At 41.0% G+C, this 18251-nt stretch overlaps 1 protein-coding gene across 2 annotated transcripts; it reads left to right on the plus strand.

Annotated features, from left to right (window-relative positions):
* The first annotated feature begins 4327 nt into the window (after positions 1 to 4327).
* Positions 4328 to 14542, plus strand: LOC307080535 (GTPase KRas). Of its 2 annotated transcripts, XM_079743277.1 has the most exons (6): positions 4328 to 4567; positions 7403 to 7520; positions 8137 to 8315; positions 8901 to 9060; positions 10597 to 10733; positions 12484 to 14542. In XM_079743277.1, the coding sequence occupies exons 2-5, from the start codon at positions 7410 to 7412 to the stop codon at positions 10714 to 10716; spliced, it is 570 nt and encodes a 189-aa protein (XP_079599403.1). In that variant the 5' UTR covers positions 4328 to 4567; positions 7403 to 7409; the 3' UTR covers positions 10717 to 10733; positions 12484 to 14542. The 2 variants fall into 2 exon arrangements, with proteins under 2 accessions (XP_079599403.1, XP_079599404.1); XM_079743278.1 differs by lacking the exon at positions 10597 to 10733.
* Positions 14543 to 18251: the final 3709 nt, after the last annotated feature.

Genomic DNA, 18251 nt, shown 5'->3' on the forward strand with positions numbered 1-18251 from the left:
TATATATATATATATATATATATATATATATATATATATATATATATATATATATATATATATATATATATATATATATTTACATATATATAATATTTGTGGACTGGAAAGAAGTTTCAACGATGCCGTCACATTCGTGAACAGTTCAAAGTATTTCAGAATGCTTCTATATATAACTGGACATGTGCTACCACGCTGTGGTGGGTATGGTGTATGGCATCCATTTGTCATTGTGCATGAACAGGCTTGGGGGAAAGGGTGGAAATGTTTTGGTGCGTTCATATCGCTGGAAATTATGGGGGAACATTTTCGCAACGTCTGAAAGTTCTTGTGAAAGACACGTCATGACGCTCTTATGATTCCACTTCCGTTTGGCAACTGGGGCCAGATTTCGAGGCGCGTTCACTCTCCTGGTTATAACGAGACGGCCCGCCAGTGATGACGCTCACTCTTACGCGTGTTCCAGACAGCGACCGTTCACGTGCACTGCGTTGGGAATCTAAAAGTTCTTCACAGCAGGGTTTTTTTATCCAATAAAAAAAAGTCTGAACTAAACAGTACTTAGTAGGATCAGTTTCAAGTTTGAACGCATTTATTTCCTTGGAGCCCATCACTTACTATCCTTTTGCTTTTATTTATGAGAAGCATTGTCTGTATGGAAGGCTACACTTCCCCTTATCTAGAGCTGGTTTGTTTATGTTTAATGTTTAAAACTGCGCAAAGTCGATGCCAACAGACGGTAACAACGTCAATCAATAGTAAAGTATGTGATATGATGGTTGATTCTTTTATATTGACTAAAACGTTCATGTTTTGCCTATTCATGCATGTCACTATTAACCATACGTCACCAACTGGGCAACTCTGTTATCAAAATTTGGCCCGAGTTGCCGAACGGAACTAGAATCATAACAGCGTCAGGAGGTGTCGTTCACGCAAACTTTCCGACGTCGCGAAAATGTTTTCCCCATAATTTCCAGCGATATGAACGCATCATGAATAACAGAGTTGCCCAGTTCGTGACGCATGGTTGACTAGTGACGCGCATGAACATGGCGGAACATGAATGTTTTACTCGGTATAAAATAATCAACCTTCATATCACATACTTTACTATTGATTGACGTCGTAACCGTCTGTTAGCATCGACTTTGCTCAGTTGTTAATGTTGTGTACTGGTAAACCAGCTGTATATGGGCAAGTCTTACCTTCCATACAGTGGCAATACTGTATGTGCTTCTCATAAATAAAAGTGAAAGTATTGTAGGTGATAGGCATCAAGGAAGTAAAGGAATGCAAACTTGAAACTGATCCTACTAAGTTCTGTTTAGTTCTGACTGGTTTTTATCGGATAGAAAAACCCTGCTGTGAAGAACTTTTAGATTCCCAACGCAGTGCACCTAAACGGTCGCTGTCGGGAACTCGCGTAAGAGTGAGCGTCATCGCTGGTGAGCTGTCTCGTTATCACCAGGACGATGAACGCACCTTTTATGACAACTGCTCTAAAATATTGACGTTGAAAAACTTTTAATAGGCTATTGAACCGTATCAACCAATGTGGACCTTATATTTACCCTGTCGCGTATACAATACTGCAGCTCATATCTTCATCAATATTTGGTTGTTGATATGTATTATTTCAGGCTTCCAGACTAAACAGCAGGGGAGTTCATGGCGCGTTCAGATTGCTGGGAAATATGGGGAAAACATTTTCGCCACGTCGGAAAGTTCCCGTGAACGATACCTTTGTCGAAAACGTCATCGGGAAAAGGTGAGATGAAAAGGTGGTTCCTTTCGAACAAAGGAAAAGACAGCACTGTTTAAAATGAAATTAGACTCCACTCTACCTAACCGACGTCATTGCGCGACGGCGGGTAATGCCGACCTCTAGCGTCTCTAGCGTGGAACTACAGTTTTCCGAAGTTTGACTACAACAAGCGCTTTTTCGATCAATGCGTTCTTGTCAGGTTGTCGCCAACAGTGAGAATCACTTAGGTTTGACTTGGCCAACGGGAATATTTTAGGCCACTTGAATCCCAATTCACATGTGAAAAAAAAAGGCCAAACTTATGTTGAAATCAACTGCCCCTAGTAGTTTTTCATAAATATTAAGTCTGCATTTTTATTTCTTACGGTGTATATTGTGTGCTTAAAAACCAGTAATGAATTAATTAATTTCGATTCAAATAATATGTTTCTGGAACTGGTATCCATTATTATCAATTGAATTTTTTTCTCTATTCTTCTGCTTTACCGCTTCTATATGTATTTTTGTAGTGCAAGGCACATGTGGTGCATAAACTTTTGAATCATTTGCTCTTTATTTGCTCACTGAAGCACCACAAACTTGAAACTGATCCTACTAATGGCGCGTTCCCCATCTGGGAATTATGGGGGAAAACATTTTCACGCAGTCTGAAAGTTCTCGTGAACGACACCTCATGACGCTGTTATGATTCTACTTCCGTTCGGCAACTGGGGCCAGATTTTGATAACAGAGTTGCCCAGTTGGTGACGTATGGTTTACTAGTGAAACGCATGGACATGGCGGAACATGAAAGTTTTACTCAATATAAAATAATCACCATCATATCATATACTTCACTGCACTGCAAGTTGGAATGCTGGCGTCCCAGGATTCAGGAACACACTATAAATTCTGTTTAGTTCTGACTGTTTTTTATCAGATAAAAAAAACCTGCGTGAGGAACTTTTAGATTCCGAACGCAGTGCACATGAACAGTCGCTGTCGGGAACACGCGTAAGCATGAGCGACATCACCAAGGAGGCATCTCGTTATTACCAGGACAATGAACCAGGCTTCGCTGTTTAAAGGCGCGTACACTTTCCTGATGATAACGAGATGGCTCGCCAGTAATGACGCTCACGCTTACGCGTGTTCCCGACAGCGACTGTTCATGTGCACTGCGTTGGGAATCTAAAAGTTCTTCACAGCAGGGGTTTTTAATCCGATAAAACAACTTAGAACTTAGTAGGATCAGTTTCAAGTTTGCATGCCTTTATTTCCTTGATGCCTATCACCTACTATCCTTTTGCTTTTATTTATGAGAAGCACATACAGTACTGCCACTGTATGGAAGGCAGCACTTGCCCTTATCTAGAGCTGGGTTACCAGTACACAACGTTTAAAACTGAGCAAAGTCATGCCAACAGATGTTACATAGTCAATCAATAGTAAAGTACGTGATATGATGGTTGATTCTTTGTATTGAGTAAAACGTTTGTGTTCTGCCACGTTCACTAGTAAACCATACATCACCAACTGGGCAACTTTGTCATCAAAATTTGACCCGAGTTGCCGAACGGAAGTAGAATCATAACAGCGTCACGAGGTGTCGTTCACGCTAACTTTCCTACGTCGCGAAAATGTTTTCCCCATCATTTCCAGCATTTGAACGCACCATAAAGACTGAACAGTAAACTGGACCAGATCTTTCGTCACAGGGGGCGGGACTTCCCGTTGACCCGTTTGACAACTTCGAAATTGTTTACCCTTTGTAGTTTTTTTATAAATATTTTTCATAAGACACAAATCACACTGTGATGTAATGGTTTAGATGGGTTTGGAATCCCATTTAACGTAAAAAAAAAAATAAAAAAAAATACACTTAGTGACTGTAATATTAATGTTTTAGAGAGTAAATGTTTTCATTGTCGCCTATTTAAATCCCATTCTGCAACTCTTCAGCACCCTGTAGCTGTGGGTGGGGCCGACATCAGGAATGGACGGATTGTTTCCTGGATGACGTCCTCAGCCCGTGGTTATATTTAGAGCCTATATAAAGAGAGGCGCCCCCTGCCTCCGAAGACTCTGCAGGCAGAGAGCTGCATGCAGAGGGCTGGGCCCTGCTCTGACACCACCTTTCCGGCATGTTACACTGGCTCACAAGCAATAGTTTCCCCATTTGTTTTGCAATGTTTTCAAACATCTGATGATATAATTGTTATTATTTACGACTTAGTATATTTTAGGAACGAGTGGCTGAATCACCAGCAATGCGTTACTACATCTAGGATCACCTTGACCATAGCCCCTAAAAAAACGACTTGATGTTTTATTTCATTTTCATATCCACATTAGTATTGCATTTTTATTGTATTTATATTGTATTTATGTGGGCCTCTGAAGGCTCTAACGAAACAGCGCTGTGTGGAAGTGTTGCCAGATTAGGCCAGATTTCCCGCCCAATCTGGCAACGCTGGCTGCAGCGCGCTTCAGCCAGTGTTGCCAGAGTGGGCAGGAAATCTAGTCCAATCTGGCAACACTGCTGTGTGGACGCTGGCTGCGGTGCATTGTGGGTAGCAGAGCTCCACCCGTCTCCTCCGCCCGGACTCCACCTCGACGTCAGGCCGACCGCCCGGCCCAATGGAAAGTTACACCGATTAATATCCAAACCTTCCTATATTCCTGTTTTCCTACCACCCGGCCGTGCGGAGGTGAATGAGGGGATCGGGGCGGACAGGACCCTCGGAGCGGGACTGAAGACGGAGGATCATCCGCCTGAACGTCGGTCGACACTGCGGACGCGGAACTGCTCAGCTAAAGGTAAAGCGACGCTAATGGCCCGGGTGGGGGACAAACGGAAGACCAGTACGGGAATCACACACTGAGAATGAGATCCGCCGTAAGGTATTTAAACTAGTGGGGTTACGTTTGAACCCTGAACGTCAGCGGATCGGTATCGAGTGAAAGAACCGTTCTGAACGCAAACTACGCCCAACACTACCCCGCCGTGTGGCCCTGACGCCTCCGGCAGCCCGGAGCCCCACCGCTGTTCCCCGTCTACACCCGGTGCAGGGAGGGGGGGGGGGGGGGGGGCTGGACCGCTGCTGGTGTCCGTCTACACCCAGTACAGCCGGGACCCTGGACCGCAGCGGTCGCCTCATGTCAACATTCTGGTGCCATATTGTTATTGAGATGTGGGTCGATTTGGGTAATCTCGGTCGCTTCTGCCACTGGGCTGCTATGAGCTACTAAGCTAACCAGTGGTGCTGCCCCCCCCCGACAGACACAAGGGCCACACGGCTCCTGGGGGGGCGGCTAACCAGTGGTGCTGCACCCCCCCGACAGACACAAGGGCCACACGGCTCCTGGAGGCCGGGCGTTAAACCACCAAATACAAACACACTCGGTTCTTCCTTTAAATAATGGCTGTTATTTGCTTGTCACCAGTAGTAGGGTCGTAAGTGGGAAAGTTGTATGGCCGATTGAAATCCAGTGTGATCAGCCTGCGTTGTGTTCAGCAAGTAGGCTGTTGGACCACACCGGTCACTACTGGATACACTTGATGCTCCATAAAAACCATCAAATCTTGCTACTTTCTGCTACACACAATGCGTGTTTCTATTTAGGGACTCTTCAAAGTGGTTTACAATGTTCAAACCCACCGTCAAGTGTCAATCTAGCTCAGCATTACGGCTATTTGCCGACCGTTTATTGACAGCTCTAATGGGAACTGTTTTTGCTTTATCTTTGTTATGTCCAAACAGATACAGATGAGCCTGTTATAGACAACGGCATACGTTGAAACCCTCGATTGTTCCTTGGTTCCCAGGACTAGACTACTTCCTTTAGTGTAGACCAGTTGGTTCGTTGTTCTTCGTTTTTTCGTTAATTTCTTTTATTTATTTTGTTGTAGTACTCAAATATTGTCTGGTTTTAAGTCATTCACTTGCCTCTGTCTCCAGGATGACATGCTAAGGGAACTCCTCCTTGACCCTAGGGCTATCCACACTAGTATGCAATGTACTGGAAGGTTGGCCTGACACTGATGATTGTTTTCAAAGCTGACGCCCATTTTCTCGTTTTTTTTTTTTTTTTTGCCTTAATGATTTGTTATGGATTTATGCCTGGCTAAAGTTTTCATTGTTTCGACAGAACATGCCATTAATATAATTTCAGGAGAATGCTTAATGCTAGCTTTGAGGCGCAGTATTCAATAGTTTTGTCCGGACCAGAAAATGTGTATTTATTACTTCCCCCTATAATCGGTCACTGGTCTTGAGCACAGCGTGGTTTATGATCTTTCAGCACACCCTCATTAAAGCTCATCCTAGTTTTCTTGAGGCTCAATTTTCAAACAAATAACGTTTTCTGAGCCTTTGGTAATTAATCTGCACATTCTTCACAATAAATGGCAGAACCAAATACAGGAAGGAGATATTTATTTATTTATTTATTTGACTTAAAGGAGGGGTAGTTTCCAATGATGGCCTGACTCCACATTCATTCCAGTATGACTTCAATATTCAAATCAATTGTTTATATTAAATCCATATTTTAAGTACACATTTAGTACACATTGTTTTGTTTTTATATTTATCTATGATTATCACGATATATATTTAATAATAAAGAGTGTTCAATTTAAAGATTTAAGAGTAATGCCACTAGCATGATAGCGCAACCTCACTCTTAGGGAGTGCTCACCTTTCTGACAGAGGAGGAGCTGGGGTGGTTTCTCGTTCTGCTGAGGACAGGTCGCAGACATATTTTGCACCTGATGCTAGTCTGAGCTCGGTTAGACGCCGGGGAGCTTTTTCCCCCAAACCAAAGTATGTGAACCTTTCTTAGGTAAACTTTCTTAATCTTTGGCCCAAGTTCTGTCCTGAGCAGTAGAAGAAAGCGGGTCATTCTGAGTTGTTGTGAGTGGGAGGGGCTGAAACATGTATCAACTAGCGCCGTCAGGGGCACCCATCTTGCTGATAAAATCACATGAACAGCGCTCTGTGATTTTGATGCAGGGATTCCCTCAGTGTGTGGGGCGCTGTGTGCATACATCCTCACACACTGACACGGCCTCTTGAATTCTATGGAACGCGCATCACTTGTAGTGCTGGAATGTAAATAAATTATATATATATATATTTGATTTATCGTCCAGCAATACGAGTTACACAAATATAACCTCTAGTTCGGTCATGCATAACAACACGCTATGTAACTAGCATAACCCGATGCGCAATAATTAACAATTAGGGTTATCATTAACAAGATAACCCTAATTACCACAGTCTTCAAAAATTTCCTGGTGGAGATTAGTTTTCATTGCATTTCTGTATCTGTAGACCTGCTGTTTTGTCTATAAACATTGTCTAGACCCAGTAGGCCATCAAACATCCACCTTCTACTAACTGCTTCTTACCTTCCATCCCTAACGTTTAGGTTTTGAACCTGAAGCATACTGACTCCTCTGCTCATTGTGTAACATTGGACCATCCTTTACTGCGCCCACCTCCGCCTGCTAGTCTTTTTCTAGCTTGCGAGCACTTTGGAAAACCTCCTCTTTGAAGTTAAATAGTACCAAAAAACCTCTCTATATATCTGTCTCTATTGCTATCTATATGTTTAATTAAACGGTATACCCCTGCTATTCCCCAGGTGAATCATGACCGAGTATAAGCTGGTGGTGGTGGGGGCTGGAGGCGTAGGCAAGAGCGCATTGACCATCCAGCTCATCCAGAACCATTTTGTGGACGAGTATGACCCAACCATCGAGGTAAAGTCCATTTCACAACGCCGACGTACATTACCTTCATATTAACCTCTTGGTCCCAGTACACCTGCAGGATAGGTAGAGTAACAACCCCTTATCTCTACCCCCCAACAGGAGGGAAAATAGGGGGGATGTTGAAGGAACTTGTACAAGTGACCACAGTGAATTGCTAGGAGTGAAATAGAGGCAAAGTGTCGGGCCTATTATGTAAATTGACTTACAATTAAATCACATTCATGTTAAAGCTAAAAACAAAGTGTGTAGATGTCATGATTGACTGTCACTTGAGAGCAAGTAGGATTATTTAAGTCCCTAAAAATGTTTTGTTTTCTAATTAGAGTCGCTGAAAAGGTAATTTACTGTCAGTTTTAGTCCTTTGGCCTATTTTCTAGTTTGGAAATTTGTGATCTGAATACAATGTATCTTATGTATGCGTTATTGGAAGATCAACCAGTGTATAACTATTTAAGATGATCTGGAGTCAACATAATGAAATACATTTTATTACATTTCTAGCCCCCTGATAAAATGAATTAATCCAAATTAAAAATGGATAGGAATCCTGGTCATATGGCTCAGAGGTAGTGATTGACCATGCCCGTCCTCCTCTTGTCCCTAGGACTCGTACAGAAAGCAGGTAGTGATAGACGGGGAGACGTGTCTACTGGACATCCTGGACACAGCGGGCCAGGAGGAGTACAGCGCCATGCGGGACCAGTACATGAGGACCGGCGAGGGCTTCCTCTGCGTCTTCGCCATCAACAACACCAAGTCCTTTGAGGACATCCACCACTATAGGTGAGTCCTGACCCCTGCCTCATGAGTTACTAAAGGGATCCACCGCTATAGCTGAGTCCTGACCCATGTCCTCGTGAGTTACTAAAGGGATCCACCGCTATAGCTGAGTCCTGACCCATGTCCTCATGAGTTACTAAAGGGATCCACCGCTATAGCTGAGTCCTGACCCATGTCCTCATGAGTTACTAAAGGGATCCACCGCTATAGGTGGTGGATCCCCTCTGTTCTCCTCATGAGTCAGTAAATGGATTTACCATGGCCCATCAACAAACCGGTTGTTATGATGATTATGTGGTATTGAATCATTAGTGAATTGAGAAAATGTATTCAGTGATTTATTTTATTTTTGTTCAGATATTTATTTAGTCTGAACTAAATATGAGGAGACTTTTTATTTTTTTACCCAAAATATTTCACAAGCAGTCAGGATGTATACAATAAATGAATATGAGACTCGATAAACTGAGCCGAAGGGAACGGTATCCATCATTAAAGGAGCATTTAAAAGCCACAAACAGATCTGATAACGTGATTAAATCTCCGGTGCGTCCACCGCGATGACCCAAGCCGTCCCCCCGTTTCCAGAGAGCAGATCAAGCGGGTGAAGGACTCCGAGGACGTGCCCATGGTCCTGGTGGGCAACAAGTGTGACCTCCCCTCCCGGACAGTGGACACCAAGCAGGCCCAGGACCTGGCTCGCAGCTACGTCATCCCGTTCATCGAGACCTCTGCAAAGACCAGACAGGTGAGGGGGGGGGAATCACTCTGAAATATTATGAATCGTAACGACGGCGTGGGAGGGGGGGCGTTGCTAGGTTACTTGTTTATGTTTTATGTTTGGGCCTCGCGGAGTGAGAACCCTTGAAGTCAGTTACTGTGGAGTTATTATTATACCTACCTACCGTTATGATTGACCGTTACTATTCCTACCGTTCAGAATTGAATACAGTTTGATGGTTGAATAAACCCCTATGGAGCCGTTGGTCTTTCGCCTACAAACAAGCTCCTCGGAGCCGCTTGTGCGGACTCCATGTTTCGCGATTTCAAAAAGTGACGTGAGTGGAAGGGGGGGGCAGAGAATGTGTGTGTGAGCCGGAGGCAGAGCGGGAGAGACATAAGCAGAGATACGAAATAGCAGGCGGCAGGCGCGGTTCGAAACTGCTGTTATTTGGAACAAATGTGCTGTAATTTCAACGCAAATTAAATTATATCGTTGGTGACGATATGGTCTCGTTCCATATCGCGTTTGAAAAAATATCGATATATTTTTAAATATCGATATATCGCCCAGCTCTAGACACAACGTGCTCGCTGTGTATCTATAGAGATGGCTGTCATGTTGTCTCAACCCTTCATGGTTTCAAAATGCCTCCGCCGCCCTCCTTGGTACTAACTGACCCGCCGTCTTCTCATGGTCACATTTGGTCTGTGCCGCATTCGAAACCCTGGTCTGGTCACTGCTGATGTCATCGCCCCATCTCTTCATAATGATGGCGCTACACATTGATCTAGAGTGGTCTTCTTCTCGCGGTTCCTGTGTTTTGTGTTTCAGTGGCTCTCTGGGCCCTTCTGATGTTCTGCCTCTCGGCCCACGCACTGTTCTGTACTTCCTCTTTGGGTTGATTATAAATGGGCGATGAGGGTTTTGTTGCATGCTACCCTATCGTGCTCATGTCAATTAATTAATCATGGCCTAAAATAGATCACGATTCTTAATTAATCAACAATAATCATTAAGATTGGGTCATGGAACCTGCACGACGGGACATGTTTTATTGGTCCTTGTTATCGTGGTATTAATTATTCTGGTGTGTGTGGCGTTGTGTGTCTTGTGCCGGAATCCACGGCATGTATTCATGACCTTTCCTGGACCTTTATCAATGAGGGCAATCAGACTCTGTCGGGCGCCAGCTCCAGTGATTCGTGTCTGTGCCGATCTGTCTCTCTCCTTGTGGCGGGCTTGCTGTTGACTTTCCAGAAGGCGTTGCTGTCCTCGCACACATTTTGCGTGTCCACCCCCTCCCAATGACATGGTTATCAGACATCAGCGAAGCCACCAACGCCCATTTAACGTGTCCTACTCCTACAACGGTTGACTGCAAGCCAAAGGTCCTACCGGTCCTAATGTAACTCCCATGTTAACCTATCAGACCAACCCGGGCCTTAACATACTGATTGTGTGTGGCGTGTGTACACACAAACCTGTTGCTTTGTAAACCATTGGTGCTTGTGTGCCCCCTGTGTACCATAACACTGAGGGAGGTTGTGTCTCGCAATGCAGAGGGTGGAAGATGCCTTTTACACTCTGGTGCGGGAGATCAGGCTGCACCGACTCAGTAAGCTCTGCAAGGAGGAAAAGACGCCGCGCTGTGTCAAGCTTAAAAAGTGTGTTGTGATGTAAAAAAAAACAAAACAGGGGTAAGTTCAGCCCTCCTCTGCCAGGTGTGTGTGTGTGTTTGATTTCTAGAGGTCAGTGAGAGGCTGGGGCATAATGCTTACTTGCTAGGTGGGGCGGGGGTGTCTAGATGCTTACTAACCAGGAAAAAGGGATGGTTGGTCTCCTCCTTTCCTCTTCTGGTAGTCTTCTTGTGTTTCGTGGTTGATCATTCCCCTCCCCCCCCCCCCCCCCCCAAAAAAAAAACTAAAAAACAACCAATCAACATGCTGGACAATCTGGGGGAGCTTAATGTCGTGATGCTGTGCGGTCATCTTGAGTGGGGTGCTTAGGGTTCCCTGCTGGGTCAGGTCATGAGCAGCTCCTAGATGGTGGGATCACACTGGGCAGAAAGCTGTGTGCTTGGCTTTTACTTCTAATGCTCCAGACATATGTCGCTCAAATCAAAGCGTTCCAGGTTCTCTTTGTCTTTTGCACCTGTGTTCTGCGCCCCCCCTTGGAAAGAACCCTTGCAATGGGTTCTTTCCGTTTCTTTTCCCTGTCAATAAAGTAATCATAAACCGTCGAGCTATGAGACAGAACACTAATGGCGTGATTTCCGTCTTCAGATATGCAACATTAATTGTCACCAAAGCTATAGCGCAGCCTCTGATGGGCAGGCATGCGATTTAAATCAGGATGACATCACAATCTGGAGACATCTCTGTCGTGGTCACCATGGTGACTGAATATGTTGTAGGATATAGGGGTAGTGATGGGGTATATACACAGTCCTCTTGGTCCATCTGAGTGCTAACCTACATTCATACACCTGTAAAAAACAAGATCTTGGAATATGTATTGATTATTCATCTCAATAGAAGACAATATTTCCCTGCACTGCAGTACTTGAATATAGGTTGTTTATGGATAACATCATGGTGTGCAGTTGTATTGTAACAGGTTTTTGTTGGTACCAACAGACTGATTTAAACTCATACCTACTTTAAATTATGCTGGATTATGCTGCATATTCCTGTTGTTAATGTAAATGCCTGATGCCATTTAGTTATTTTATCTCTTTGTTTATTGGTTGATTCGTTACATATCTGCTGTGGAAGGACCTTTACTCTCGGCCTTGCTCATTAAAGCTAGGGTAGGCAATATATTTTATTGCCTGCCCTATTTCATTATTTTCATATTTTTGGAAATTCTCTTAGGATCCCGTCCATAAATTGTACGTGCTGACACAAATAATCCAAAATCCCAGTATCTGTGGCCCACAGACCTGAAATAAAGCCATCAAACCATTGCATTCCGCCCGATGTCTACCCGTCGGTGTACCTTCCTGCACTGCTAGCTGTGCCCCCTGCCCAAACCCTCATCCTCCTCAAGGCTGGCCAGCCTAATGCTAAAGCTAGCCCACTAGTCCCTGGTTCGGGGGAGTGGCTTGGGATGGAGGCCTGGGTTTTATTTCTATCGGATAGTTTCAAGATCTAGCTCACCCTGGATGGTTTCTCCAAGAGACCTACCCTAGCTTCAATCGTACCGTCTAAACACATCGTTTACGGGGCGCTGTTGAAGTGTGATTCTCAATCCTAGATTGAAATATGGCATGGATTTGATTTGCGTTGTTAAATGGCTTCCTCTCTACTTCTGTTTCAAATTGCATTCTATTTGAAGTCCTGTTTTCAGAATGTAACCCAATCAAACATCAGACGGTGGCGGTGGCCCTCTCTCGGAGCCCCTGGTGATCTGCGCCTGTCACAATGCGTCTGTGTTTGTGTTTCCCAGGGCGTGGACGATGCCTTTTACACATTAGTGCGAGAAATCCGGAAACACAAGGAGAAGATGAGTAAGGACGGCAAGAAGAAGAAAAAGAAGTCAAAGACAAAGTGTACTCTAATGTAAAGGAACACGCCAACCTGCCCCCCGCACGCTTCAAGACGGACTGGAGAGAAAACAAGTTGAACATTTGAAGTAATACATTTGTACATTACACTAAATTATTACTCTATTTCTTAGTGCCCACCGTGCTGAATTCTAAACTGAACTAGACTCAGCTGCAGTTGTTTTATTTGTTTTGCTACTAGGTAACCAGTAAGCTTGGTCTGACCTTCTGTCTAGGACCAGGTGCCCCGTGCGCTAGTCAGGAGGTCTTACCTGCTAGGAGGAAACTCTACTGGAGTTTATGTCACTACTCCCTTTGGATCAATGTGTTAAGTAGCAACTTGTTTTACTCTTCATCAGGCCATGACCTACAGACGTTTGGTGATTCCTTCAGATCCTACGGGATGCCAAAGAATAAATTAAAATCCCATTGAAATTAGAAATAAAAGAACAAATGGAAAATGGACCAGCACTAACCTGGATAAATCCAGATGTACTAGCCACTGTGTAATATCCCATTCCTCTTTGAACTTCTAGATATGACTTGATAATGTCATTAAAGTTATGTTGTGGATCAAAGTATGCATGAGAACTCCTACTCTCCCCAGAATGTTTTAACACCCTAATTATCTCCTAATTACTTTGAAATTCATCTGCCTTTTGTATTGTGTGGGTAGTGATCTATTGCCTACAGAAGATGTTGTCCTTGCATGCATCGTGTCCTTGATGCCCTTAGAAATACTCGTTGCTAATACTGTATAATAGAGGCGACAGAGCCAGGAATGTGGAACTGTGACCATAGTGGAAATCTTTCACTTTCAAGTGATCATTACTTTAGCATTTCTGAGAACCAAAACCACCAGAAGAGTTTGGTTTTAATAAATGTATGATTTGATGAAACCGCTGTAAGTAGACCAGACCCATGCTTTTATATTCTCTTGCTTCTTAGCTCATTTCTGTGAGATTTGTTAAATTTCCACATTAGCCTTTTAAAATACTTCCTTCCAGTCTCTCTCATTTTCCCCCAAATTATTGTAGATAATTAGCTTAGTCTGGTGTCAAGGAGGAGGTTCAATATGTTGGTGAAATTGAGCTTCCTCCTGTTGTTTGGCCTTTTCAGGTTTTTGATTTACTTGCTCATCTTCTCAAATTGTTTGCTGGGCTGCCTTTCAAACAAGTTATTGTCCAGTGAAATAATTAACCATAATCACTTACGTAACATGTGAAATTAAGTGATGTAACTGAAGCTATTGCCATTCATTTAGTTTTGAGACATTCAAATTTGGAGGAGAAAAAATTAATGTTCTCCTTGGAATCTTCTCTTTTCTCTGCAAATAGTAAACCTTCTGGGAATTCTACATCTTTCAAAACTTTAGCATTAGTTGATGTGGGCGTTGGAAAGTCAGAGGAACATTCACTGTCAGGCTTAATACAGTTTGTGTGGAGGAGAGACATGGAATATGATTAATGGATTTTAACCCACTGTATTACATATTGCTCATGAAGTAGATAACTGTTAATGCGATTGAATTCTAGAATCCACTTGTTCACAATACTGTTTTCCTGAAAAATAGTTTTACTGAAAATGTTAATGTCCCTCTTATTGCGTGCCAACCGCTGATTTTTTGGAAATGTATCATTTATACCTTGATCGTATTTTAACAACCTTTGTATAGTTGTGATACTGAAAGGTGCATATTTTGTAAATTGTGCTTAATTTCTTTGGTGTGTCTAAATGAATGTTGCTTTAACGGAGCCCGGCTCCTGTCGGTGTATGTGATTAGGGAGTGCGACTGGGTCCTCTGGGAGTGGGTGAATGGATCACGACTCCACGCCCGTTGTGGGTGATGTCGTGCTGATCGATCTCAAATGAGTCTATTTTTTTGCCATGAATCTCACCACTCCTATTTAATGTGTAATAAAGAACACAAATAAAGAGGAGCTTATGTTGGTTGTTCTTGTTCATGTTGAGTAGTTCTTTAAGAAGTATTTACGATTCAAGTTGGACAATATTCATTCACTTCAACAGCAGAAGCCTGTACGCAAACTTCACTTCTATCGGGGAATACTTGGATACATTTTCACAACCATTCAATATCATCGCAATATCTGAAACCTGGATCAATAAGGACAGAGAACTGGACTTTGACATGCATGGTTATGAACTTAGACAAAATAAAGGAGGAGGGCGAGTAGCCATATATGTGGACAATATATTAAACTTCAAGGTGCTGGACAGTATGACAACAGTAGTGGATAATGTTTTGGAATGCATATCAATAGAAATCTGCAAAGAAAAAAGTAAAAATCGGATCATTAGTTGTTTATATAGGGCACCTGAGGTTTTTAAAGACTGGATGGAAAACATTTTCTCCAACAAGGGTAACAAAACCATTTTTATTTGTGGAGACTTCAATATTGACCTTAATCCAAATAAACATAAAATGACATGAATTTATAAACACAATGTACAGCATGAGCTACTATCCCATCATCACCAGACCTAGCAGAATCACATCACATTGTGCCATTTATATATTCACTAATGACATTGAAAACAGTACACTAAGCAGACTATTGATAAATGATATCAGCGACCACCTACCAGTTTTTACAATTTATGACAGGAACTATAAGAACATTAAGCCAGTCAAAAATAAAGAATACAGGCAAGTTAGATCTGAAGAATCGATGATTGCTTTTGAAAATGATCTGCTGGCACAGAACTGGAATGAAATGTATATTAACATTGCATATGAAAAATTTCTCAGAATATTCAAAACATAATATAATAAAAACTGTCCAATAACACAATATAAAAGAAGAATTAAATACTCTGAATGTCCATGGATCACGAAGGGTCTACAAAATGCCTGTAAAAAGAAAAATACACTACCGAAATTTTATAAGGCTAAAAACTTTATAAGATGCTGAGAACAAATATAAAACATGTAAAAATAAGTTAACTAAAATTATAAGAACTAATAAAAAAGACTACTATAGGAATATATTGGAAAAGAACAAAAACTATATTAAAGGAATATGGAACATACTGAACAGTGTTATAAAAAATGGTTCTGGACTCCTAATTATCCTAAGTATTTTTTGGTTGATGAAAAGGAGGAGTACAATGGGCTATGGATGTTGTGGCCAACTGCTTTAACCAGTTTTTTCTCAATATTGGTCTGGACCTAGCAAGAAAAAATCCTGATCAAGGGACATTTGAGCTAAATATGAAAAAAAATAAATTGTAGAAATGAGTTCCCTATGTTTCTCACAGCAGTGGACAGAAGTGAAATTGTTGATATTGTTTTGAATTGTAAGGGTAAAAAATCGAATGATTGTGATGAGATAGATATGACTGGTAAAAAAAAGTGATTGATGAAATAACAAAACCATTCACATACATCTGTAATTTATCATTCCAAACTGGTACAGTTCCAAAGAAAATGAAAATAGCAAAAGTCATACGTCTGTAAAAATCTGGGAACAAACACAACTTTACAAATTACAGATCGGTCTCATTATTGCCACAATTCTCCAAAATTCTTGAAAAACTATTCAATAATCGGCTGGACAATTTCATAGATAAACACAAACTGCTCACAGATAATCAATACGGATTCAGAGCAAATAGATCTACGTCAATGGCTTTATTAGATTCAGTTGAAGAAATAACAAATTCTATAGACCAAAAACAACTATCAGTAGGGAAATTCATACATCTAAAAAAAGCATTAGACACAATAAATCATGACATATTAATAAAAAAAACTGGAACGCTGCGGCATCAGGGGTATAGTGGGCAACTGGGTGAGGAGTCACAGTTGAGTGACAGGCAACAATTTGTGACACTTGGTGACTGTTCCTCTGTGTTTGGACATTGCTTGTGGTGTCCCCCAGGGGTCAGTGTTGGGCCCATTGTTTTATTCTTTACATAAATGACATGTAATGTATCTAATCTGTTGAAACTTGTTTTGTTTGCTGACGATACCATTTTTTTTTTCCGGTGATGATTTAGATCAAATAGTAGAGGTGATCAATTTAGAAATTAGCCAAATAAAATGATGGTTCGATATTAATAAATTAACGTTAAACTTGAGCAAAACAAAATTTATGTTATTTGGAAACTGCAGAACAAATGAACAAATAAAGATACAGATTGATGGCGTAGACATTGAATGAGTTAGTCAAATAAAACTCCTCAGTGTAACAATTGATGAGAAACTAAACTGGAAATCTCACATAAAACATACACTCCAAGATGTCAAGAAGCATTGCAGTATTACTTAAAGCTAAACAGGTTCTGGATCATAAATCACTACACATCCTCTGTTGTTCACTAGTTTCACCTTATTTAAGTTACTGTGTAGAGGTTTGGTTTTGCAGTTAATGCTACAATACATATACAATACATTCACTGCTTATTCTGCAGAAAAGAGCTATACGGACCATTTTCAATGCTGGGTATAGGGATCATACAAACTCATTATTCATACAGTCAAAAATGCTCAAATTAACTGATCTGGTTGAATTTCAAACAGCACATTAATGTTTAAAGCAAAAAATAACAAACAAATATTCAAAAAATGTTCGCTCAAAGAGAAGGGAGTTATTTTTTACAGGGATTGTTTAATTTTACAATGAAAAAGATGCGTACAACCAGAAAAAGGTTTTGTATTTCTGTCTGTTGGGTGAAATTTCCCGGAATAGGTTAAAAGAAGAGCTCAAGCAATGTCCAAACTTAAAACTATTCAAAAAGAGGTTAAAGGAAATGATTCTCACAGGGTACAAGGATGAAGGTGTTTGATTTTGATTTCTAACCCTAACCCTTGTTTATTTATTTAGTTGTTATTTATTCTTTTTCTGTATTTGTTTTTGTTATTTAAAATAATTTTTGGGGGAATTTCTGAATTAAATTATAGTTTTGATACTAAAATATATCAATAGTGAGATAATATATATATATTTTCTTGAATGTTTTATATTTATTTATTTTCTTTATTTTTATTTTTTGAGAAATGTGTAAGGAATTATAGTATATATTTGATATGAACATATAAGTAATACATTTTATTTTTAGAAAATGATATATTTGGATACGTTAAAAAAATAACATATATATATAGTTATATAGATATTAATAATAATAACTGAAAATGTTATTAATAATTATTATTATGACTAAGGAAGCTTAATTACATTGAGTTACGGAGAAGGGGTGGAATTTAATAAGTGTAAACTTCTTCCCAAACCTTTTTGAACATGTTACAATTATCAAGTATTTGTCATTCAGGTATCTAATTATGCTTTCTATTTTGTGTAACATCATTACTTTTTGTATGATATTTCTGTTTTTCTTTTACATGTTCAAAATAAATTTTCAATCAATCAATCAATCAATACAGTTCATACTGGCAAGTGAAATTCATCAGTTAAAGGTGCAGCAATTTCTGTACTTTTTTTAATTGACACTGCTCAGTACTATAGGCACAACAGGCTACATTCATTACTACGTACTAACGTGTATACTACGCAATACTGGTGTTGCGTTCTTCTTCAAGGAAAGTAGTCTAATCAGGATCGCTTTGAACTCACTTTATTTACTTAAGTATTTCGGTATGGTAACTACGAAGCAGAAGGAGGGGAATTGTATTACGCACGTGCGGAGC

This window comes from Pollachius pollachius, assembly GCF_949987615.1.
Source record: "Pollachius pollachius genome assembly, chromosome: 9".
Lineage (NCBI taxonomy): Eukaryota > Metazoa > Chordata > Actinopteri > Gadiformes > Gadidae > Pollachius > Pollachius pollachius.